Source organism: Syngnathoides biaculeatus, chromosome 18 (assembly GCF_019802595.1).
Source record: "Syngnathoides biaculeatus isolate LvHL_M chromosome 18, ASM1980259v1, whole genome shotgun sequence".
Taxonomy (NCBI): Eukaryota; Metazoa; Chordata; class Actinopteri; order Syngnathiformes; family Syngnathidae; genus Syngnathoides; species Syngnathoides biaculeatus.
This window is the reverse complement of record NC_084657.1, coordinates 10,276,463-10,302,585: the sequence shown is the minus strand read 5'-3', so window position 1 is coordinate 10,302,585 and position 26,123 is coordinate 10,276,463. Positions and strand designations below refer to the sequence as shown.

Here is a 26,123-nt window from a genome sequence, read left to right as displayed (position 1 = left end):
CCCATGAGCAGTATAACAATGACTTTAATTTTTTTTTTTTCATTTTCAGGGTCATCATCTTGACCTAAAAATGTTTTGTTGTACAATATTCAACGATCATAATAATGATAATGCTGATAATGATTTATCCAGTCAGCTTATTAGCCGGTTAATTAAAAAAAAAAAATCTACCATGACAGACCGTCCCTGACATTTAATATTGATAAGAATTTAACTTTGACTTTTGACTTTGAGCTCCCTGTTCTAACGCTGTGAGATATCCGCCATATCATAAAAATCCTGAATGGATTTATCTTCTCTCTCCGTGTTCCCATCGTAAGTTTTAGCTTCATAATAGTGTTGATGATACCAAGATATGTTTAATATTTTCCTTCTCTAATGTAGCTAACGGCAAACTACATTAATAATACATAACATATTGCAAAATAAATACCTTGGTGTCATAAAACATTATTATTGTGAAGGCAGAATTGATGTGCAGCTTTCTTTGTATTGATTACATAAAGCAAGAATACTTACTGGAATGTTGTTACTGTTAAGTGTAATAGGATTGTTTTTGTTTGAGGTCGTACCTTCCAAATGGGCTCTTTTCAAAACGCAGCACACTTAACCGCAACTCACTGACTAATGTGAACATGCAAGCTTAAATTTCCCATCCAGTTTACCTTCCTCATCTCCTGCCCGGGTGACAAATACGGGGAGCAAAATGAAATCGTGCATATGTCTGGAAGTAGCATAATTCTCTTTTGTCAGTGCATTTCAGACTATAAGGAGCCGTGAAAGTGTCAGAGAGAACTGGGTCAAACTCCTCTCAGTATCAGTAATTGCAGTGACGGGCAGGTTTAAAAGTGACGCGCACAATGGACTTTGTACTTAAAGAATTCCAAGCTGTCGCATACCGCAGCTGACTGAATTTTCTTTTGTATTCTTCCTGCATATTGCATCTCCACAGTAGAGAAGAAAATCATTTAAGCTACATCACACACACAGTCAACTTGAACACTGGCATCTGTCATGCGCGCACTATTAGCCCTGCAAACATTTTCCCCACATTGCCAGTACAGCCTGTGAGCTGCTTGTCTGTGTGTTGGCATTTCTTTCTTTTTTTTTCCGCACTAGACAAGGTAATTTATCATTACTTGACTCCACGCGATCCTTGAAATGTTAGCATCTGCTGCAGAAATTACACCCTCAACATTTTAGCCTTTTCCTTTTCCAGAAGACATTTCAGAAAATGCAAAACCTGTTCAGCGTTTGTGGAACTGCGGTTTGTACACTCACTCGCAATAACATTGAGGATATAATGAGACCACAAAGATGATATTGCTCAGATTGTATACTTCAACAACCACTACTACTCTTAGAGATTTTTTTTTTTTTTTAAAGGATGTCATGCAACTGGTTAGAGCGCTCTGAGGACCGAGGTTCAAATCTAAATTACCCCAAGGTCTGATTGTGAGTGCTACTGTTGCTGCTGCGATACCCGATGACAGCCGGGATTGTCTCCAGCACTTCCGCGACCCTCGTGAGGATTAGCGGCTCGGAAAACGGATGGATGAGTGGATGTCACACAACAATAAGTAGCAGCCAGATATCATTTGAAAAGGCCGCTTTAATTTCTCAAAGCTAGCAAGATAATGAAATATATGCGAGAGAGGATTTTCTTGAATGAATTTGATTACTGGTTGTGGCAATATTTGCAAAGTATAGCTGGATCAGAGCGCTTTTGTTTTGAAATCCAGATTTTTGACATTCCTTCAGAAAGTGACACTCGACATTCATTTGGGGATCCAGGGTCACATGGAGGCCATGTCTCCAAGCACTCCTGCAGAATTGGATGAGCCCCCCCCCCCCCTCCTTCATTGCTCTAGCGTGTTCTGTTCATTGCTTGTGAATGTGGGTAATTTATCATGGATTTTCTGGGGAAGTGAGGCTATAACAATAATGCTAACAATCTTCATCCATTCAAACTGCGGTACTAGAGAATGCAATTAAAGTAAGAATAATTGAGAGCAGGGAGAACGTTACATTCTGTGTGAGTTTACCATCTTATATCTTAATTACATTTTGATTGTCATCATACGTCTCTGAAATTTTAATGAAAGTCCCAGACAATTTGTACCTAATTGATTTAACAACCATAAGTCCTTATAATTACAATCCTGACGGTCTTTATAATTCCTATTGACAGTACCTGTGTACTGTTAAGCTTTTGTCCAGTGTTCTGCTGTGAGCAAATGTGACACTCGAGTGACCTGTAATCACGTGTCTGCCTTTCAGACGTGATCATCAAGCCGATACATTTGGCGATGGAGCGTTCGACAATATCAGGGTGCCGCAAAACAGTCGTCTAGTCTAAAGGTGACTGCAAAGTCAAGTCACTCCTCTTGCGACTTCAGAAATATCTCACGCTGGCATTCAGTAGCTTGGAGTTTATGGCTTTTCTTTCCTTTATTCGCACTTCATAATATCTTATGTAGTGGAATGGGCGAGTGCGCAGGGTGATGTTGATGTTCCAGACTTTGTGTGCCCTCCATGTTTTGTCACTCCAAGCCCTTGCTGTGTGAGATGCATCTAAAATTTTCTGTGGCGTGGACAGTCATGATTTTCATGTGCAGTGAATACTCGGTTCTCTCCCCGTTCTCGAACAAATCGGATTTCGAACGAAAAACTAGAGATTTTTTTGCTTCTGATTTAAAATGAAAATCCAGTACTCCTGGAAATAACATAACGTGCGTGTTCCGACAGCTGCATTTACTGACTGTTTTTTCTTCCTATTGAGGACTATTAACCCCCAATCATGGCTCCAAAGAAGTGACACTAGATAATTTCTTTGGGAAAAGAAAAGAACTTTCAGGGGGCGAGTCACCCCCACCCAAGAGATTTGATTGTTGATAGTTTTGCATTGCTTTTTTTCTTGCGAACTTTAATAATCCTCTGTTCCATTAGTATTTCTGCATTTTTGTTTTGTTTCAAAGGTTTCGTTAACTCGAGTTATGAGTTAATGTTTTTGAACTTTTACTTTTTAAAACAATTACAAAAAAAACCTTTGCTTTTTACCCCCCCCCCCTCTTTATGGTTTGTTTAAAGTTATTCTGCTTTTTTTTTGATAAAAGTTTTCAAGGCTGGGGGGCGAAGCGTTACAGATACGGCAATGCACTCCCTCTACTACTAAAGTAGCATTTTAAGCAATAAATAAATATATTTCTTAAATTATTTTATTATATAAACTATTTAAACTTTACATGTATTTCCACTATGCAGTTTATTATCAGGAGAAGGTAAAAAAACGCTTAAAAACGCCCATTTATGTGGCTTGGGAACGGATTATTTCCTTTTCCATTAATTGTAATGGGATATATCGATTCGGATTTCGTACAAATCACTTCTCGAACCGCCTTCTGGAACGTAGTGTGGTCGAGAACAGAGGGTTTTTTTTTTTTTTGTTGTTGTTTTTTTTTAAACTGGGTTTGGTGTTATCGAGCCAAAAGTTCAGAAACTGATATATGGGCCAAAGAGGGAAGCAGATAAATGGGAATTTTTTGTGGTGTTACACTTAAATTTTCACAGTAGTTAATAAGATGCTACTCTAAATGATGCAAATACTGAACACGATTCCAGAGAAAGCACAAAAGTGAGCTGACAGACATTACGCATTTACATCATGAGTGTTCTTGTCCATTGCTGTGGCTTGTTTCACTTCAGGTTGCAGAGATAACTCGAGCAATTTTGAAAATCAGGATGATATCCTTGATTCTGACACAGTATGTCGGAAAAATCTATGAACTCGTGCTTTGCTGGCAAGATATTGTAAGCTTCTTCTCTGCACTTGGCAGTAAGAATCTGGACTAGTCACAAACGGTGGGTGAGCTGTTATATACTCCTCAAAGAACATCCAGTAGAATGGCCATAAAAGGAGAAAAAGTTTGGCTTTCTTTTATTCTATACCGTATGTGCCCCATATTGCCATTCCAAATTACAGTTTGGCCCAGCTGCAATGTGACGGTGCCATTCTATCAGTTTTGGAGCATTTGGCTGAACGAGAGCAGAGAATAGACGCCTCGTGTTGCTGCTTCTGCCAGCGATCACATCAATAAACACCAGAAAGCAAATGCAATGGGGAGCCGTATACGGTACGCTCATGCTGTAACTTGGCCTCTAGCAGTTTTCAAACATACATTTGGGATGCTTGGATGTGTCTCGGATACATTTTAGAAGGAGACAATTGTTCAATATGATCATGTTGTATTTACTGTCAAGAAGGGAATTGCATTTTGCATGTGTCTGTACCTCCAGGAAAACATCGACGTTGCCCTCGATGACACGGAACCAAACACATCTTTGACTGTGGCAGTGGTGGATCAAGCATCAAGCCAAGCACTTGTAAGTTTAAGCCTTTATCTTCTCGCCTTTTTAAGACTTTAGTCACCTTTCAAGGTCTGTCATCTCTTTGCACTTCATTGCTGCTGCTGCTGCTTCTGCTCCCAATTCAGAAATAAATATCTCTCGGCATGAGATTTTTTTCAACGACTGAAATTAGTTGTTTGGCAGAGGTTTTGTGGAAAGGAATGTAGGCGTAGAGAGGGATAAAAAGGTTAGAGCATTGACTTCAAAAGGAGAAGAATCAATGTTTGGCTGGCTGTGATCTGCACGCACCATGGAAACAGAAATTACGAGAGTTTAGAGAGTCATAGATCATGTTGGTATTATTCCAATGCATTTGATTTGAGTGCTTTTACACTTTAATCGGTCCACAATCTAACAGGATCGTGATTAGAGGCAATGGACCGTCGAACGACACTTGAGGAAAAACAACTCCTCCTCTATTCCTATTTTGAGTTGCCCCGTGGTTTGGTGATGAAAGGTATTTTTCCCGCCCTAACCCCTCCAATTCTATCTTTTTTTTTTTTTTTCCCCCCTGCATTCAATGGACGCCACATAGTTGTCGCCCGTCTCCTCCAGACTGATACTTTGTGTTGCCGTCAGTGTAGCATACACTGCTGATAAGGATGTCACTTTCTGATAGGTGCCGAAACCGATTTTTAGTTTGGTGGCTTTGGTTTCTTCCAGGGAGCATTTGGGCTGCAGACATAACGCCGCAGTGTCTGGTGATCATTATCTCTGCTTCTCATTTTTATCCACACAACAAAAGCAGCGGTTTTATTTTCTTCTGCGCCTGTTGCTTTTGTTTATCTCTCGAACTGTCAGCGACGACTGTGCGGGAAAAAAACCCGCTGGTCCAATTTTGAAGAAATCTTGTGGAAATATGCATGGTGACCAACCCATTAGATTGTGGTGCCATACTGGACAAAGGGGGAGAATTTATTTTTCACTGTAACCTTAACATTTCGAGATTTCTGTTGACAGCGCTGGGGAGCGAAATCAGGGACATTTGGTTCCTATTCAGCTAGACAAGGTTAACCTTGGTAGAAGTGTTTTGTCAGAAAGTGCAGATATTCAGCTGAAAATTATGAGAATTTGCCATCTTCATTTGCGGCACAGTGTATGAGCGGTTAGGATGTCTGCCGCATGGTCCGAGGTCGGCATCTCGGGTTTTGGGCTTCTTGTTTGGAGTCAGCTGCGATAGTCTGCAGCTCACCTGCAACCCTGTGGAGTATAAATTGTCAAGAAAATGGATGGATTTATAACATTAAAGTACAAAGCTTGCATGCAAAAGTCTTTAATCCACCGTACCAAACTTAGTGACTCTTTTTTACAGTATATGAACATATTTCTTTCTGTTTCAGGCAAAAACAGCAGAACTGGTTATGCTAATATCAACACGGCAGAGTACAGGTTTCTTTTTTTAAACTTTTAATTACCAGTGTCACGTTAAACTTCTGGTGTCCTTTCAGGGATCACCTTACTTTAAAAAAAATATATAAACAAAGGTTAAAATGTCCCACCTATTTATGATTCTTCCCACGAAAGTGGCCATTTTTTAGCAATCATCTGGGAATGTGATGTTGCGTATTATTTATATATTTATTTATTTTTCAATTCTGAATGACCAAACGATGAAGGATTGCAGTTGGGAGTTTGTTTGTCTGTGTGCGCTGTCCAATTGAACAGGTGCGCAGCGGCCGGACAGACGAGGCCCGCGGGCTCCTGTGGCTGATGGAGGAGGAGGTTCTGCAGCCTGGGGCGTCAGAGGAAAACTTACTGGGTCGCCTTTTTAGCTACTACGGCCCCGGTGAAGGCGAGATCAAAGGTGAGCCGAGCATCCGGCAAAATCAGCGCTTTTGGCTATATATGGCATGAATGAATATGCCTGACGGCCACAACATTTGGTGTGCCTGCGCGAGCAATTTATTTGCACATAGTGTTTGGACGGTACCAAATTGCATACAAATCACATTTGTCCTTTTTGCGAAATCCTGCTAAAAAACAATAAATGACAATGCTCAGGTCTGGTTGCAGTTGTTTGAACAAAAGTTTCGTCAACATGACTAAAGGGATGTACAGCTTGAATGCTTCATCCATTTGTTTCTCACGTTTTAAATTTAAAGCTCACCAAGATGTCAGTAACACCTCTTCAGTATTGGGAACTGTCATTTTCTACACAAACTGGATTCCAGTTCAGTTTAGTGTTCCAAAAATAAGCTAGTTAAGTTCATAGTTCATACATCATACTTTTTTAACTAAGTTTTTTTTTTTTTTTTAAATTGGGCTCAAAATACTGGCATTGTCCACATTCATAGCCAGATGAAGCTTTCACGCTGTAATCAAATAATAATTAATCTAGTTATCAGGTTTTTACAATTGCAATTTTTTTTTTTTTTTGAAGATTAGAATCTAGATTCCATTTCATTTCTGCGGAGGGGTGCCTAATTAAGGGTCAGGTGTGTGAAGGATATTCTGCTTCTTGTCTTGCTATGTTCTAAAATTTAACGCCACAGGACGCAAACATTAATAGACGACACAAAATTCCATCATACCGATTGACCAGCCACAAAAGTCCTTGCTGCGTTATTGTTGTTCTCCCATAGTTGCCATGGTTACAGCCCATGCGGAGTGCTCTCCCAGGAGCACTCAGAGCAACTGAAGGCGTGAAGCATTTTTTTTCCTTCCCCCTCGTCAAAGAGAACCTTTGAAAGCAACTCATTTATACCCTTTTTTTTAAAAAAGGCAAGATTTCAAGCTTTTCTCCTGACTTCATCACTCTCAGCTCTCTGACATGCAACCCTTGAGTCCCATCTTGATATTATTTATTGGACACCTTTATGGCTTTTAACACCAAAACTGGATTAGTTGAGCTCACAACTTCTTCAAATGAATGAAATTTAGTATTTTTTCTTAAATAAATGATGTATCACTAATTGTGCATACAGAGTAGCTTTATTCAGCCCCTGTTAATTAGCACAGTACGCCGGCATTTATAAAACCTGCAGAGAGACTGGAGACACATTTTCTTCCAGTCCCACGGGAAGCTGTTTATTTTTATCACCTATCCTTATGTGCCGCAAAATAGAACAATGAAATCTTACACTCCTTCCTGCGTCGATATCAGGTCACACTTTCCTCCTGAAGAGCGAAAAAGATAATCACTTCCTGCTGGGCCACAGTCACGGGACTGACTGGGTAGAGTACGATGCCCGTGGGTGGCTTAACTACGCCAAGCAAAATCCCGCCTCGACCAATGCGACACGCCTCCTGCAGGACTCCCAGAAGTAAGTGTCAGCGATCTTTCGTCATGCCTTTTAAGATTAAAACCTCGGGCTGACGCCGTGTGCGTCTCGCAGGAAGATCATCAGCTCTTTGTTCATGAGCCGCCGAGCAGGTGGAGCCACCGTTCTGTCAGGTTCCATCGCAGGTCTTGAGGGCGTTTCGCAGCTGTCTTTGCGACGGGCCTCCAGTTTGAGGAAGACCTTCACTTCAGGAGTGGCTGCTATCAAGAAGAAGTCCGTGTGCATACAAATAAAGCTCCAAGTGGTGAGCGTGAAAGTCAAAACTCAAAATGTTTTTGGTTTTTGGCTCTATAATACAATCGAGAAAGCAATTCTGCCATTACATGGGAAGGAAACATTTATGGTTATTACGGAAAGTTGTCATAAAAATGCCGTCCATCTACTTCCTGTGGGTGATGTGTGATTTGTGGAATTGTCCCCAAAACATTTCAAAGGGTGTAATGTGTTGTGGTAAGAGGAGTGAGTTTAAGCCTTAGACCACGAATAACGTCTGAAAATCAACTTTGTATCATTGGGATAAAGAATAGCACACATTTTACGTAGTTAAACGTTGTGCAAAACTAAGAATAATTAATGACACGCACCCTGTGTCAGCACTGATGTTGTTTGCAATAGAGTACTTTGGACTTCCTAGCTCTCATGCTTGTTACATTTGACAACGGAATGTTACTGAGTTCAGTCCTTAACTGTGCTTCCCAGGATGCTCTGCTTGACATGGTGCGGAGGTCCAGAATTCACTTTGTTCACTGCATATTGCCCAAGGCGGATGCTCTTAAGCCTCTGAGTGGATCCTTCTTCAAAGGTGTCGAAATCGAGACTCACGGGGAGGGTGGAGAATGTGCTTTAATGCAGCTGGATGTACCTTTGCTCCGTGCTCAACTGCGTGGATCCAAACTCCTTGACGCTCTCCGGATCCATAGACAAGGCAAGACGGTTGCTATGCAACCTCAGGAGCTATACGCCCTTTCCCCTACAAAGTCTATTTCCAAGCATTTCTTTCTTAGCATCTTTCCAACAAATGAGATGTTGCTGTCCATTGACCTTCACACAGGATACCCCGACCACATGGTGTTCGCGGAGTTTCGCCGGCGTTTCGATGTGCTGGCGCCGCACCTCACCAAGAAGCACGGGCGGAATTACATTGTGAAGGACGAGCAGAGAGTGAGTCAATCAGGGAGAGAGCGCTGCTGCTGGCCAAAAAAGTTAAGATTAATGTTGTGAGAGGGGAGCTTCATTACATCTGCCCCTGATTTGTCAGCAGCCGTCTGACGGAGAAGTAAGCCTTCATCCATCAAGCGCTGTTGTCACGATCTAATCAACTTGACCACATTTGTATGGGGCCTGCTAAAGAGGCAGGTCGGAAGTCGGGCTGAGGAAGAGCCTCGCTGCATTCATAGTGTCGGCGTATCCGTGCTGGGAGAGGGCCAAACATTTTCTCTGAGAGAAAAAGAAACCAGAAATCCATGGACTGTACGAAAGTGCTTAAAAAAGATTAGGGTGAGGGAATAAGGCCAGTGCAAGTGAAACTCTTTGGAATGGCATTTCCCCCCCAAAAAAACACATTCATGACCAGCAAAACTGAATCAGAATCTAGATCTAAACACAGTTATAATCTTTCGGGAGGTGACAAATATTAAACTAATGATGCATGGTAATGTGACTGTGTGTCACCAAAGGCAATGCATGCAAATAAAATGTTTTCCTATTAATCTTTACAGTAGAGCCATTCTTTCGTGGACTCAATTTGAAGAAACAAAAGTTACGGCTGCCAAAACCAACACTATAAATTCACTTTTTATATATCTTCTGATACTCAAAGACAAAAACAAAACAAAACAACAATTTGATGTGAGAGCACTGAGTAAGTGCCCAATTAGATTTTTGATGACATTTCTTTACTGGTCGCGCTCCCCGTGGAGGTTATTATGTAATACACAAGATTGTTTTGTTCAGGGAACAATTTCATGAGGTGTCCTCTGTTTAGTCTCCGTAATTATGGGTGAAAAACATTTCAAATAAATTATTGCCTTGGAGTAATTGCTCAGTGAACAAATCGGACAGGTTTAAAATTACACGGGTCGATCACGGAATAGCAACCTATAATGTACAGATTTGTTTTGTTGCACATTTTCAGACTGTGCTAGTGAATCGTTCGAACAGGGTAACAGAGTTGAATTTGCTTTCAGGTGATATTTCTCAGAATAATCCAAATCAATTTGTAGCGTTATCAAAAGTTTCTGTATTTTCATCATTTGCTTTGGGTTGAAGCATATTTCACATGACTGTGATCCAGCCATAATACCTACAAATAATTATGGTGGTGCTATGATGCTATGCATATTATCTTGAGATCATAGCAGTTCATTAACATTCATTCAAGTTGCGCTGATGTCATTCTTTCATAAGTGCTCATTTCTTCTGTTGGAGCGTTTTGAAAGATGCACGTCGCATTTCTGCTGCAATTTGCAAAAAACACACACAAAAGCTTTAAAATGACGCAGGGTAAGTTTAAAAAAAAAAAAAAAAAAAAGCACTGTTCTTTCCACAAAAGAATTCAGTTAAAGTGCAGCAGGCAGACGAACAATGTTTGCTTGTGAGAAAGCTGAAGAATAGATTTAAAGCAGAGGAAAGTACTTTCCTCCCCCTGTACTCGGGCTGAATTTCTGTGGAAACTTCCAAACAAAAGCTCCTCAGTGCTTTTTGCAAGGCTCTGGTATCATCAAGTTGTGGTCTTTCTGGCTCAAGCCTGACAACACTGTGTACATACGCAGGGTTAGGTCCTTTTTCCTCATGCATAGGTTAATCCTATTTGCTCCTGTGTGTGTGTCGGTGCGTTCATTAATTTAGGCAGTGGAGGAGCTTCTGGAGTCCTTGGATTTGGAGAAGAGCAAGTACCACATGGGTGTGAGCAGGGTGAGTAACGACTCCACATCCAGAACAAATAAGCACCTTTTAAATGATGAAATAAAGCTTCCCTTTTGCAACGGTGCCTTTTCCACCTCTGTTAAAGTTACACACATACACGCACACGCCTCTCCTTACTCTCTGCATCTTTGAGTGTGCGATGGTGTCCACCTGTCCCTTTTTGAGAAGTGCTTGATGTTGGAAAGTTGCCAACCTCCGCCCTCATTCCTCTCGTCTTTGCGAGATTCGCAGCCCCAAAGGCACGCAGGCGTCTGATGTGGCTGGCTATCTTCAAGCCGCAATTCCCTCTTCTCGGGTCACGAGTGCAAAGTCGTCCAAACGGATGTCTGCTTTTGTTTTGTAGTGCGACTTGAAAAAGAGTGGCAGTAAACACCACTTTGAGCTCTGAGGTCTAATCCTAGCAGGAGCGCGGCCATCAGCCGAGAGGGAAATCAGACGACTCGGTAATATTCAAAACCGCCAAATTGGTGTTCTTAGACATCTCGAGGTCCCTGTTGTCTTTCTTTCTTTCGACCATTTTAATTATAGATACATACAAAGCAAACAAATAAGAAATAATCAGTATCCAACAACAATAGAAAGTAACACTTTTGAAGCGGGAACAGATATGAGCAAAACCCTGACTTTGAGCTGTGACTTATTTGCACACACACAAAAAAAAAATCCAACATTGCAGCTCATTAATTCCATCACTGTCACAAATACACAAAGCCATTCCCACACTGAATATGTAACCTCATATGTATTATTACATTCTAAATGTATTTCTTCATGAATTTAAGTCTGGTTTTAAATATGTCACATACATGAATATCATGATTTGTGATTTTAAAAGCGTCTTCTTGATATCCAAATAATGTATTATTCGTATGACTCTTTTTTTTTTTTTTTTTTTTTTTTTGCAATATTCAGGGTTCTCATTACGCCATATTTCTGTGGAATGGCTACGTTACAGTAATTCCGGTGCAGTTTGGTTTCACGTTTGAAAACATAAAAAAAATTGAGCTGTTTACATGCTTTTTTTTTCCTTCAGTTCGATGTATACAATATGTATGTTTTGTTACCTTCAGTGCAGATTGAAAACAGACAAGGCTCATTGTCTGTGATATTAACTGAATAAACCTTACTTCCTAAAATAAAACACGTCTGTGGATTAAACAGTTTCCTACTGATTGGATTCTTCTTTACATTAAACTCACTATATTAGTTTTGTATTTTGTGTTCTAAATCAGGGTGTCTGATTTTCCACAACTCAGAATTTTTTTCTTTTGTGAATAAGTTAAAAATGTGATTGTTTGTCTTGCATCTCCCCCCCCCCCCCGTTTTAGTTGTTCTTCAAATCTGGAATCTTGGCTAATTTGGAGGAACAGCGGGATGAGCAAACAAAGCGTAATCTAATCCTATTCCAAGGTGCTTGCAGAGGTTATCTGGCACGACAAGCCTTTAAAAAGAGAAAGGTAAGCAAAAAAACCCGACCTCACGCTTATCAGGATCATCCTGAGTGGGAAGACTGATGTAAAACATAATGCTTGTTTCAGGCAAATTAGCATTCAGATCACAAAGCAACGCGATCAAAAGCAATACACGATTAGTGGTCCCAAACTTGCAAACAGTGTGAGCTGTTGAGAGCTTGTCAACTGGGAGTGCAGTGAGAATTGCTCTCCAGACCTATTTTTTTCTCACTTTATTTTAGTGTCTGTTTGCTTTGTACTTTCAGTAAAGCTGAGCAGCTTTGCTGTAAGTCTACAAGATATTACAAATATCGCTAGCTATAACTGCTCATCTTTAATATGACAAATCCAATCAGCTTGTCAAGGTCATATTTGATTATGCTGCGTCTGTGGATGGATAGTGGCAAGAATGGAACAACTCAACAAAATGGTATTTCTTCTGAATTGCTCAAGGACACTGAACCGAATGGCTCCAGCGAACGCCAGTGAACACTGGTGGAATTGAAATGGCTGACATGCCGAATGAAAAGCGGCTTTCAGAATGGTACAAATAAACCAAAGGGACAAAATTCCAGAGGATGAGCGAGACGGCGAGCAATAGGTGAAGGTCCCACAGGGAGGGCTGGCAGCTCTTCCACTTCCACTAAAACTCACAGAGCAATAAACCATTTTTTGTTCTATTAAGTCCAAACACGGCAGTACTGTACTCTGGTCCGTTTGCCATTAAGTACAGTTATGTTACTGTTTTATGATGCAGAGCTGCGGTCTACAAATGAAATAAGATGTGGTTTAAGAAATTCCTCTCTAATGCTGCCGAACAAATCTGCGCTTCTTGTTCTCTCCTTGTCATCACCTCTAATTAGATTGTGTAGGTGTGTCCAATGTCATGTCCATTATTGTTAGTTATATCGCGCGCACACAAACAAACGATTGAGCTACGTCTATGCACGTCATCCGTATTATGTATGCAGTCCTTTTATCCTTTTATGCACTCCTTTTCGACATGATTACTAACCCAGCCGCAGCATAATTCCAAATTCTTAATCGTCATCCAGTATAACATTTCCGTCTATTTACACTTCAGTGTTTCAAAGGACATTATTCACAGTGTGAAGTGGGCATAGAGCCTGATGCTTTAAAAAAAAAAAAAAAAAAAATCTTCTAGAACTTCAGCAGCAAGAAGTGATATGAAATTGCTTGGCAACTGCGCAATTATAAAATCAATTTGCAAAGTGTCTAGTTCAGTTTCCTCTGATCCCATATGGAACATATCCTCTGAAAATGCACACTATATGTAATAGGAAGATAAGACATTCTATTATTTTATCTTATGATGGTGGTGTTGTCTTATAGATTCACTTTGATCCTATATAGTATGTGGGGAAAAATGCAATCATATACATGCAGGATGCTCAGGCAGGGACTACAAATCACATCTATAGGTTTCTCTCATCGCCATCTTATTGAATTTGTCTTTCATGGTCATTCTTATTTTCGCTAATAAAAAAAGGTAAGCTTTACACGGAGAAGACACCCGTGTTCTTCCATAGAATCAATCGGCTCTAATGAATTGATGGAGTGCATAAAATTATATTTATGTACAGTGTGAGCATGTAATTGCCAGTGGTGTTATCCATCCCGAGTTCTTCAATAAGCAGTGTAATGAGATCACAGTTGCAAAGAGTGTGTGTGTGTGTGTGTGTGTGTGCGTGCAAGTTGAGTGGGCGGAAGATAAGTTGCCAATGATCAACAACAACTTTGGTGTGATTTGCATTTGCAAAGACTCTCAACGACGATTCCACCTGTGTGGAATTTGAAAACACTGCTGCTAAGACAACCTCGGTATATTGCATTCATGCACCTTAAATCTTGCATTTGGAGACAATATTAATACCTAAAGGGCATTCATATTGTACCACATATATTAACCCCGATTTAGTTAGATGACAGCAGATCACTGGAACACAATCAGAGCGGTGGTGGATTATTGAGCGCGTTTGATATTCTTCCCGTCATGAAGTGATTTCAAATCTGTGTTGCTGAACAATCTTTTAATAATCCTCACTTGTACCCTTGCTGTTAAACCAATATCATTTTGGTAATATTGATAGTGCCTCCAACGCTTCGTGCTTGTGTTTGAACAATCCACGCGGCGAGGAAATAATTCCCATTAATTGAATGTCTCTTATTGTTTGCTCTTGTTCGTTTGTTTGTTCTTTGTTTGTTCTGAATGTCGTACCAGGGCGGCACCGACTGCCGGAGACAAATTCCTTGTGTGTTGTTACATACTTTCCCATTAAAGCTGATTCTGATTGCTTTGAGAATTGGGGTGCGGAAGGACTCGAGAACCCTGACCTCAACCTGATCAAACACGTTTTAAATCAACTACAACAGACATCGTCAACCGGGCCCTTTTGTCCAACATCAGCATGTGGCGCTAATCCTTAAAAATATGAATATACTAATCTCACTAATGAGATTAAGGTGTCAGCAGTGTGAGCTCTTAGGTGTTTGATACGCATATAAACATGGCTGTATGCACACAAAGCCCCAACACATCTTTAGCTCTAATGCATTTGTGTCGTAATTTGCCTTCACGGTTGTCACACTGTCTTAATGTATTATGGTTGCTAAAGTGTTTATACTCAGTACTCGTGTAGTACAATTATTTGTTTGTTTTCCAATCATATCTGACTCACTCTGACAAGTGAGACTTGTGTCAGGAATTGGCTGCATTGTCCTCCTTGTGAGGTGTTCTTAGTGTGACGAATCCTAATTGGTCATAGGGAATACCTTCAGGGCGCTATGTACCTGATGCTGAGAATTGTGTTGCTCTAATTGGGTTTGCCCCGTAATCTGCTGCTGCGAAAGAGCCTCATGCATAAGCGGCATGGAAATCGTGTAATACTTCGAATGAGCTGCCAACGTGTTTGATTTAATTAATCAGAAATTAGCTTGCAGCCTTGGAACACACTTGGCTGAAATTCTCAGTAGGAGGCTGGCAAGCCCTTGGATAGCTGCTTACCCATACAACAGCAATAAAGCACAGGCCTGATTCATGAAATGTTTCTCGTGTAGTGCTTGTTAGCATTAAGGATAGCAGCAGGTGCTAGACGCAACAAATAGGCAAAGCATTTGCGCACATCCCTCAAAACGCATTCGACTTTCTGACAATACATTCAGAATAGTTTGCTGCAATTTCATTTTGACGTTGTGCGTCATTGTGGTAAAATGACTGAAATACATAGAATGCGGCACGGGTCCACTCATAATCAGCTTTGTACTTTTCCCGCAATTTCCAGCCAATCATTTTGAATCGTAAGGGGACATTGCTTCACATCAGTCAGTTGATGCATTCAAAATGAATCGAGGCAGTCGTGGAAAAGGCAAAATCAGTACATGCTCCTTTGCAATCAGCTGCAGTCACTTTGAGCTTCAGTTTATTTCAAAGCAAGAAAGCTAGTCTTATGCCGTGTGGTGTCCTATGGCGAAAATGAGTGGCCAGATATAGGAAAGTACACTGTGAAAGCCATCACTTACATATTAAAGCTAATTCATGTTCTTATCCTTCCCCAACAGCCAGACCAATTGAAAGCAAACGTACAAAACAGCATAAAACCATTGTCATATTGTACATATTGCATTTAGTAATCATACTTTTATTGACATGTTTCTCTATGGACTCCTTTTAATCCCACCAGATTCAGGATCTAGCAATTCGTTGCATCCAGAAGAACATCCAGAAAAATCGTGGCGTCAAAGACTGGCCATGGTGGAAGCTGTTCACGACAGTCCAGCCACTCATTAAAGTGCAGCTCACTGAGGACCAGATGCGGAGCAAAGATGTGAGCTAATTCGAATCCGCATCAACAATGTGACACACTCCCCTCTCTTTTGTATTAGTTTAATACTTGACAGTCCACGTAATGTTTCATCATGACTTCAGGAGGAGATCCAAATGCAGAAGTTAAAGTTGGAGAAGGTGGAGAAAGAGCGTAACGAGCTGAGACTCAACACAGATCGACTGGAGAGCAGGGTGGGTTGGGAGCATGGCGTTTTACATTGGTCTTGTTATTATACAGATATAATACTACCATAAAAGTGACAACAGAATAAAAGAAGTATCCCTCGTTTGTTTGAAACACGAAAGTAGCCAACCAAACCATATTTTGTCTAACCAGTTTGCGAGCTCAATGCTAACACCTTATTCAAATGACCTCAGACGGGCTACTGAAAATTACCATAGATGGTGTGACAATTATAACCCTTGTTACTTTCCCATACATACAGCAACACATAGAAATATAGCATCCAATATTACTTTGTGTTCTATGGGATCAACGGTGACTGCTGTAACCGCTCTGCTTCTTTTTATTGCTCTGGATTATGCTGCATCTGCATCCAGATGAGCTCAGTGCTTGTGGGCATGTTGTGGCGCAATGTGCTACTACACTGAAAAGGCGCAAGTCTGAATTCATTTGGTCTGTAAATGTGTGAGGGGTGCAGTTCTGGACCTGCTCCATACACTGTGTAAAGTGATTTGCCTTCAGTTGCAAATAGGTGCTGTATGCGTACAATTTAATTGAGAAATAATTCGGATTTGCCCGTGTAGTGTAAAAACCCATTAAAAAGAGGGCTGAAAAATCTGTAATCCATCTTGTATCTGTGATACAGGGAAGTTGTTTTCTATTATCGTATATGTGGACAGATTGCAGACTTGTTGGCAGAACTCACTGATGAGAGGAGCACTAGTGACTCAGCATCCCAGCTGCTGGAGAGCGAGACAGCTGAGAGACTACGCTTGGAGAAGGACATTAAAGAGCTGCAGGCAAATATACACGCAGCGACATTACAAATACTGTAGTTTTGATATCACCTCTTCAAAATCCAGCCCTACACACGAGTTGCATGTGGAACCGTTTGATTCAGGAAAAGTTCGACGCTATGAAGAAACAAATGGAGGCACAGGAGATGGAGGTGATGGAAGCTCGGTTGATGAAAACATCAGAGCTCAACGGGGAGCGCGACGACGACGACGACGATGATTCCGGTTAGCTGATCCAGTTAAAGCATGGCCCCAGTCTTACGATAAAAGGAAGTCATTTATGAACTCAATAAGAGCTGTTTCCAAGGTTTCAGCTTTTTAGCTAGTGCACAGGAGGAAGGCAAAACATGAGCAATTTTCAGTTGTACACTAGTGAAAACGGCGAGATCAGCAGCAGGTTGTACAGCCATCTCCTGTATATCATTCAACACCAGCACATGCCGGGGAGATTGTGCAGGGGTACCTAATTAAGTGTCCGGGGAGTGTATTATGGCTTGACAGCTTGAAAAACTTCACTTATTCTAATTGTCGCCGTGGGATACAATGGCTTTCGTCGACTGTTTCAGCAGGCGATGTGACAGTTAGACAAATTGCATAATGCTATTAAGTGTGTTCTCCAAATTTGGGATTCCACAACAGGGGATTATAATGTTCTTTTCCAGGCATACGAGTAATGCCGGCCGCTGATTGGTCATCACCAACTGAGAAAGTGAGCTCCCACTGAGAGAGCATTGTCCGTGAGGCAGTCTTTTCTTTTTTTCTTTGTTCTGATGCTGCCCCGTGCTTGCACGTACCCTCAAACCAACCTCCGCAGACAAGCCATTACAGAGCATATCAGAATTCTTCGATGAATGAGAAAATAATCATTGGGATCAGAGCCGGTGGCCTTGCAAGTTGTCATTATGCTATATATATGCTAATGAGGAGTGCTGACTGAGGAGACGATGTTGCCATGTGAAGGAGACACAGACAGCCTAAAAAAAAAACGATAAGGCTCGGAAATGAACCTAAACCTGAATGGCTGCCTGGACACTGTCAAGGTTCTGATAGCCACTGACAGCTCCAGAATTAGGGTTGAATAAGAGGCATGCAAAGAGCCACTCAGCCACGTCTTCCTCTAACGGCCATTGTTGTGTGCTCGGCCTTGCGGAGCTCAGGTTGAGCTGAGATTACAGTCGAATGTAAGGGCCGTTTTGTAGTCTTCCGGGTAAATAGTTTGACCTCAAAAGGTCACAATTTGACGAGAAGTGGCTTTATTTCATATTGGATTATTTTATTCCAGTCCTTCAATGTAGTAAACAGCCTAGCCTGTGCAATATGCCACACAATCCATAGCATCAGTCATCGCTAAGCTTTTGAGCCCTTTCTTCTCTGTATGCCACATGGCCTGCATTCAAAACAGGAGATGCCTAAATGCCCCCCCCCCAAAAAAAAAAAAAATATATATATATATATATATATTTCTTCTCAACATTTTCCTCTTCAGGGGGTGAGTGGCGCATAAAATACAACAGAGCCATTCGGGAAATGGAGTTCACCAAAAAGAAACTCCAGCAAGAGTTTGATGACAAGATGGAAACGGAGCAGCAGAGCAAAAGACATCTTGAGAGAAGGGCAAGACACTTTGTCATAGTCAATCTTTCAGAAAGGCAGTATTGAATATTTGATTGCCTCAGCTTTGTATGTTTGAATCAAACGATAACGCACTTGCTGCAGATGGCCGATTTGAAGACAGACAATGAGGATGTGCAGCACTCTGTGCAGCAGCTGAAGAAGAAGTGCCAGAAAATGACGGCTGAACTGCAGGATACCCGACGTCATCTGGAGGGCCTCCAGAGCCGCAACCACGATTTGGAAAAGAAGCAGAGGAAGTCAGTTTAACCTCACCCAACCTCACTTTATTTCTCTCGGTCTCGACAACACAGACGCACAATTGACAACATCCCATGCACACTTTTATCTAGCCATTACCCATATTGCCGATTCCGTGCTGAGTCATTCATGCTCTGAGAAAACTGATCTCTTCTACGTTTTAGTTCTACAATGTTCAATGTATAATGTTCTGTAAATTGCTGGATTCATTGCAATGGGCTCTTTGCAGATAATCTCCCGCATTGCATTGAATGGAGGTGGGTGGTGGGGGTGGGAAACAATGCTCTTTTATAAGGCTTATACTGGGCTGTTTAAACGAGATTTACACTACCGTCAAAGTTGGCCAAACTAGAAGAGGGTGAACCGTAGTATCCACAATGAAGATGCCGCTCTGTGCAAAGAGCCTGTGATGCAAATGCAATGCAGTACTTGTATGGAACCACCAGAGGCACCGTTGATTCACTTACGGTAAGTAGTTTCTGGTCAAAAGTCATAGAAAGTTGAGCTACATCCATACGCACCTCTACTAAGACATGTTTTTTATTTTGACGGATAAATGCAAAATGGGTCTTTTTCTCATGCAAATTCCAATTGCCACAGAAAAAGAACACACGATGTCCTTCATTGTCATCCTTTGCTTTTCTCTCAATTCATTTGTTTGGTTTTACACATACAGATATACTGGAGAGCCATTCACACTCACGTTAGAATCAAATGTATGTTTACAGTATGGCGATTCCAGGTGACATCGCTAAGCACCTCACCGCACTGCGTGTTCTCTTCTCCTTGCAAGTCAGGATGCCGACCCCACCCAAACACTGCACTTCCCCTTCATCTGAATAGTGGCAAACTTGCTCCGGAATCTGCGAGAATTCCATTAGCACAGAAAATGACTCAGACTTAAAGCACTCGGGAAGTCATCCCCTGCGGCTAATTGAAGATGCTCTGTGGGTGAAATTATTTTCAGTTGCGCTTCACCGGGGGAAAAATTACAACGAGGCAAGTTGACAACATGAAACACTTAGCTTTTACGTTCACTAACCATAAGTGTTTCTTCCCTCTACAACTGAAGAAAACATCGTGCACATTGTCGCAACCAAGTACCAAAACACCACACGAAGGAAAGTAGAGAACAGTTGGGGGGTGGGGGGGGGGTGGGCTTGGATTGAAAAGCCACCATAAAAAGGTACTTGAAATAGTTAGAGCAAAATTAAAAACTTTAGAGGTTTGATTTATTAAAAATTTGCCACTTTTCTTATGTACAATGTTGTCCTTTCATATTTTTTCAGGTTCCCTCATTGTCGAACTGAGTTGCTGATAATTGGTGTAATGGTTCCTCCGTGTGTGTATGTGTGAGGCAGATTTGATCTTGAGCAGAACCAGGCCCAGTCTGAGGTACAAAGAGAAAGGAGTCTGAGGGAGAAGTTGGCTCGAGAGAAAGACATAATGGCAACTGAGATATTCAACATCCAGCAGCAGCTTCAGGTTTCCAGAAAATGTTTGCCCTCTCCCTCTTTGTCCGGGACACTGATCCATTTTCTGTTCTGTCATCGGACCACAGGAAAAGGACGCTGACTTGTGCGCTGCCAACATCAAGGTGCAGCAGCTGGAGGCCGAACTGCAGGATCTCTCTTCACAGGAGTCCAAGGATGAAGCATCGCTGGCCAAGGTCAAGAAGCAGCTTCGTGACCTTGAGGCTAAGGTGAAAGACCAAGAGGAGGAGCTGGACGAGCAGGCCGGAACCATCCAGATGCTGGAGCAGGTACACGATAAGAGTCCAAAGCCTCGCAACTCATCATGGAAACCTTTGTGCCAAATGACTTTTTTTTTTTTTTTTTGACATTTTTATTCTATGGGTGCCTTCTCTTCATGAACGCAGGCTAAGCTACGGCTCGAGATGGAGATGGAAAGGCAGCGACAGAGCCACTCGAAAGACATCGAGAGCAAGGATGAGGAGGTGGACGAGATCAGACGGTCCTGCAGTAAGAAGGTAACTCAATTTCTCAAATAAGGCTCAGCAATGCAACACTAAGGAGGTTGCCTGAAACAGACAAAATGCAACTTTTCAAACTGCCAGTAATATTTGAATGTAGCCTCATTTCAGTACACAATCTCTTTTGTGCCGCCGACTGGTTTCAAGCCAAGCAATATTTTGACAGACCAGAAAAATGATCATAACTAGAACTCACCGTTACCCTGATTGTAGCTGTGGTGATGAGTTTCTCTTCACGGAAACAGTCAAATCTTGGGGTAATGGGCTACAATAACACACAAAGTGTGGCCTCTACCGTGCTGTGTGTCCTGTCCACACTTTTGCTCGCTGTCATTGTGGAAAATAACACTTTGCAAAGATTGGATGTTTGGAAATGGAAGCAAGGTGTTAAATGCTTTTTGAGCAGTTTTGAAGGCTTCATTGCTACCTTTATGATCCTCACGACATATTACCCGAACTGGCTCGGTGCGTGAGAATCACCTGTGGCAACATCATTTCAGCGGGATCGCTGATATAGTCTTTTAAAAGCTTACTTTTTCCTTAGAAGATATCCTTTTCGTCTCATCATTTGCCCATTTTAGGTGAGGCTCTCCAAACCCAAACTCATTTCTGCTGTCTTTTGGGGCTTTTACAATCTCTTGAACTGACTGAAACAAGCATTTTGATGTGTAGAGGCGAACAGGCGAAGAAGTCAACATATTTTTCAAATAAACCCTCATTCGGACTGTAACGATCAATACGGTATTTCTTGTTCAGTTTCTCGTGTGTGGCCTGGTATCAAACGGGATCAGTCCGTGGTTGGAGAACTCTGCGTTATACATTTTATATCCTCACATTTCATGACACATTTGGTGCACTGACTGTGTTCAATCAGATAGGAGGAGCTGTAAATAGTCTAAACAATATTTTTAAAAATGTTTTATTTAAACTTTCACATGTCTCAGTAACTACACCACCTAATAAGTTCCACTTTCCTGTATTAATGCAAGACACCAGTCATAGTACAAATCATCACTAAATTGGTAGAAAATGTGGTGATGAAAAATTGAGCATTTCATGACTTTGCTCTTCTTTGTGACAAAATGAACAGTAGCAGACAAAATTTAACAATGTTTTATTGGACATTTTTTATATGCGTTGACACAACATGGCGAAGATATATATGGAGTATACAGTATGAGTCCAAATCCTAATTTGGTGGGTGACAATTTTGAAATTAGAAATTACTGTACTGTTGACCATTATTGATCAAGTAGCCATCTTAATCTAAGTCATTTAAAGTTATTTTTTATCCCGCCTCTGTCATTTACGCTTCTACTGTACATGCATTTTTTTTTTTCTCCAGTGGTTAGTAGTGTGTTTGTAGCGTGAAACTATTCATTCACTTTAAGTGTAAAAGCACAAATATAATCTTTGGCATAAGGACTCCATCTCACCAGGCTATAAATATAATAACATTATAGGTCAATCCCAATTATGAAATAGTACACAAACAAATTGATGGTCGACAATACCGCGCACGCTTGATTTTTTTTTTTGTTTTTATTTATTTATTTATTTTTTTTATTTTTGTCTGTCGTGTGTGCGTCTTGGCACCCTGACACTCCGACCATGCATCCCTTAGTTGAAACAGATGGAGGTGCAGCTGGAGGAAGAATACGACGATAAGCAAAAAGTGCTGCGCGAGAGGCGTGAGCTGGAGTCCAAACTGCTGAGCGCACAGGACCAGGTAGCCCCATTTGTCTCATCTTCACCCTGTCAACACAAAACTGTGTGTGTGTGTGTGTGTGTGTGTGTGTGTGTTCGCACCCACATTTTAATTCACTGCTGAATCTCATCAGGTGTTGAGAGTTGTGATTAAAGGAGAGCATGTTAATCCACACTGGCTGGACAGGAATGATTTGTCATTCAGGTGAGCCACAGGGACGTGGAGAGTGAGAAGAGGCTGAGGAAAGACCTGAAGAGAACCAAAGTCCTGCTGGCTGATGCTCAGATTATGCTGGACCACCTGAAGAGCAACGCCCCTAGCAAGAGAGAGATCGCCCAGTTCAAAAATCAAGTATGTCACTCTTTCACGCATTGGCAGATAAAACTCAAATCCTCGGCAAAGCCTAAACAAAATCCGTGACCCTCTTGCATTTGTCTCTCACCTCCTTCTCGCATCTCACAGCTGGAGGAGTCCGAGTTCACTTGTGCGGCGGCGGTGAAGGCCCGGAAGAGCATCGAGTTGGAGATGGAGGACTTGCACATTCAAATGGAGGACGTGGCCAAGGCCAAACTGTCGGTGAGTGCCCCACGCAACCTGAGGCTGCTTCATTCATTGGATTGCAATTGCTCTCTGATTTGAATACCCATCTCGAGTTTCACCTCACAATGGGTGCAGTACTAGTAGGTGGTGATTGCACTTGAAAGGCAAAGTGCAAACTGAATTGTCCTTCAGTAAGGCGGAGTCACCAGCCACATTGTAGGCCTCAACATTTTATCACATGCGCACAGCAAATTGATAGATATTTGAAATAGGAGAAAAATCGTTTCAACTTATTTGAAAAAAGGTTTGTAACAAAAATTGCCTGCAATATCTTAATGTTAAGATTTTAGCACAATATAAATTTGCTGAATTGGGCAAGATCCCAGATATACAATTGTAACATTATTATTAAGTAGCACATATTTAGCTACTGTCAATATATTTCATTTGATATGTATATATTTTTTACAACAATAAAAAAAAATACACTTTTTAAATGTGCGAATGACTTCAAATGACTTAAATGAAAGCCTAACCCGAATTGACTTTGTCCATTTTAAAAAGTCAAATGCAAATGCAAGAACTTGACCTCATTTGCAGTTGAGCCGACACCTTATTATGCTTGCGTCATCACATCTTGGTTGGATTTTAGAATACTGCGTGCCCTTTGGCATATGTTTCATTTTTATAATTTGTACTAATGGGTAAAAATGGCCTTTTTCCCTTGCAATCTGCTCATTAATGGCTGTTTCCAACTTATTGACGACTGAGACTGTTTGTGTCTCTGGGGGTGCTTGTTAATTGCAGCGTATATGTCAAGGGCGTTTCTGTGAAATGCCTCATTCATGAGAGCATTTGGAGAGATGACACCAACACCCCCCCCCCCCCCGCGCTGATGAACTCTTGGACATTGGCAGCTATCTTCTGTAGCTGTACATTTCCTTCTCTAAATGAGCTCATTGATTCCATCTTCCATTGGTCTCATCATTCTCCCAGTACTACTTCCGTATCCAATTATGAGCATTTGTTGCGGCTCTTGAATAAATGAATAAATCCCGTCTCGACGCCTGTCCTTTTCTGTTGTGCCGGATCAGTTAGAGGAGCAGGTGAGCCGCCTTCAGCGAGAGAAGAACGACATGCAGACTCGCACAGACGAAGACCAGGAGGACATGAACGAACTGATGAAGAAACACAAAGCTGCCGTCGCTCAGGTAACCGAGCCGCACCTCAGCTGGCCAAAATCCATCAATGACACAGACAGACAGTCTGGTCTCTCCATGTGCGTGCGCTTTAAATGAGGTTGTACATCACATTTTTATTTGTTGTATTTGTGGTATAATCATCCCTCCCCAAGCTAGTGGATCATTTTGTGATTGTGTGTGTCCATTAGTCTGCCAGAGATTTAGCCCAGATCAGTGACCTGCAGGCCCACCTGGAGGAGGCCACTAAGGAGAAACAGGAGATTCAAGAAAAGGTACGCACACCTGACTGGCTGCTTAGTAAGAGACAAATTCAAATTACTGTAAAACAAACAATCATAACAACAGTGCATTATGGTGATTTTTTTTCCAAATACAGTCCCTGCATTCTAGCACGCCATTGGTCACACGTACATTTTTATCAATTTGTGCTTTGCATCGTAATGCCGCCCAGACACGCCACAGAAAAGTCAATTATCATCTTCCGATAAGGCAGTGACACACATGAAATGAAGCCGGATTCGCTCTCAACTGAGTTTGTGCTGCTGCCACGCAACAGGTCTGTAGATGTGTTCTTGTCAAACGAGTTAGAGGCAAGACAACCTGAAAAATACGTGACTTGTTAGGTACCTAAAAACACAGTAGCAAGGTAGGCCCAAGTGTTCCTAAATAATTAAGTTTTATTTTTTTTAATTAATAATTTTTGAACATTACTATACGACACTATATTATGCACAGTTTCAATGTTAAAACTTTATTTAAATGTATGGGAAAAAACTGAACTCATAATGCTCATCATCCGTGTAATGTATATAAAAGTTGAAAAATAAGTCTTCAAGATTAAATGCGAATGTATTGTACAAAAAAAAAAAAGTGAAATACAACTGAACGGTGCTTAGACAGCCTAGCACAATTTGAGACCCACTGAATAACAATCAAGGTCTATCTCAAGGCCCTCCCATGACAACCGTTTTGGCCAGGAGCTGCGAGCCGTTGTTCAGCCCATGCCAGAGGCACCGGTCGCCATTTTAAGCCTGTGACCTTGACATGTTTATCTCTCCCCAGTAAAACCGCAGTCGGGCTTCTTCAGTGAAATCAAAGGAGAACTCAAAAACGATGCAAAGTCACTCATTAAATGCTAATGTGCCTTTTGGCTTTCATTGTGAGGTCTCTTTTCTTCTTTTCTCCATCAAAATGAGTCGAGTGAAAGACCTGAACCTTGATTGGGCTTTTTAAGTGACTTGCCCTGCAGCCATTACGCTAATATTAAAAAAAAAAAAAATGACTTCATTTAGATGTTCTACATCCCAAAACGGGAAGTTGTTGCCGCGACCAAAAACCAAAATGCAAAATATGCGATGACTGTAATGCAGATTAGTACATTACAGCATTTCATAGCAATGGTAAGACGTGATGCAAATATGTACACTTGCAGCTTGTGTTTCATGCACAAGAAAGCAAAATACTGCTTGTGCTACCATTTGCCTACAATACGATGCATTAGTGCATTATTAGCTTCGTGTGCATAATCTCTCCTTTGTATTCTTTGGAAAAAGTCTCTCGTGTCGGAACCGTTAAAATGTTCATGCTGACAAAGATGGTAGCTGAGTCGTTCCACCCAAGCTGCACATTTTGTTCTTCCCGTTTGAATCTGTTGGGTGGGGAATGCTCTAAGATTTGGAATTTTCACATTGTGTGAATGCCTGGTTCTCAGTAGTAGACCAAACTCCAAGCTTCTTTTTTTTCCCCTTCAACATCTGTCATAGACTAAGAGCTTATCTACAACTCATTACTCACACTTGACATGTGACATTTACTTAACAAGGGAAAACGTTAACATTAATTCAATGTACACATACCACAATATTTGATTTTTCTCAAGTTCTCATTTAAAACAAGAAAGCCAAGATCAAAAATTTGCA

The 26,123-nt window shown here is 41.3% G+C and overlaps 1 protein-coding gene across 1 annotated transcript in view; it reads left to right on the top strand.

Annotated features, from left to right (window-relative positions):
• Positions 1–26,123, top strand: part of LOC133491829 (unconventional myosin-XVIIIa-like) — a 56,643-nt gene that overhangs the window by 21,710 nt on the left and 8,810 nt on the right. The window contains exons 15-36 of the mRNA XM_061803472.1: positions 4,297–4,383; positions 6,073–6,211; positions 7,511–7,670; positions 7,743–7,932; positions 8,388–8,613; positions 8,740–8,849; positions 10,536–10,601; positions 11,942–12,070; positions 15,766–15,909; positions 16,011–16,100; positions 16,773–16,892; positions 16,994–17,114; positions 18,376–18,503; positions 18,606–18,760; positions 20,123–20,246; positions 20,323–20,523; positions 20,641–20,751; positions 22,379–22,483; positions 22,667–22,813; positions 22,925–23,038; positions 24,097–24,213; positions 24,393–24,476. Coding sequence (XP_061659456.1) covers positions 4,297–4,383; positions 6,073–6,211; positions 7,511–7,670; positions 7,743–7,932; positions 8,388–8,613; positions 8,740–8,849; positions 10,536–10,601; positions 11,942–12,070; positions 15,766–15,909; positions 16,011–16,100; positions 16,773–16,892; positions 16,994–17,114; positions 18,376–18,503; positions 18,606–18,760; positions 20,123–20,246; positions 20,323–20,523; positions 20,641–20,751; positions 22,379–22,483; positions 22,667–22,813; positions 22,925–23,038; positions 24,097–24,213; positions 24,393–24,476 — 2,868 coding nt within the window. The remainder of the gene's footprint in view (positions 1–4,296; positions 4,384–6,072; positions 6,212–7,510; positions 7,671–7,742; positions 7,933–8,387; positions 8,614–8,739; positions 8,850–10,535; positions 10,602–11,941; positions 12,071–15,765; positions 15,910–16,010; positions 16,101–16,772; positions 16,893–16,993; positions 17,115–18,375; positions 18,504–18,605; positions 18,761–20,122; positions 20,247–20,322; positions 20,524–20,640; positions 20,752–22,378; positions 22,484–22,666; positions 22,814–22,924; positions 23,039–24,096; positions 24,214–24,392; positions 24,477–26,123) is intronic.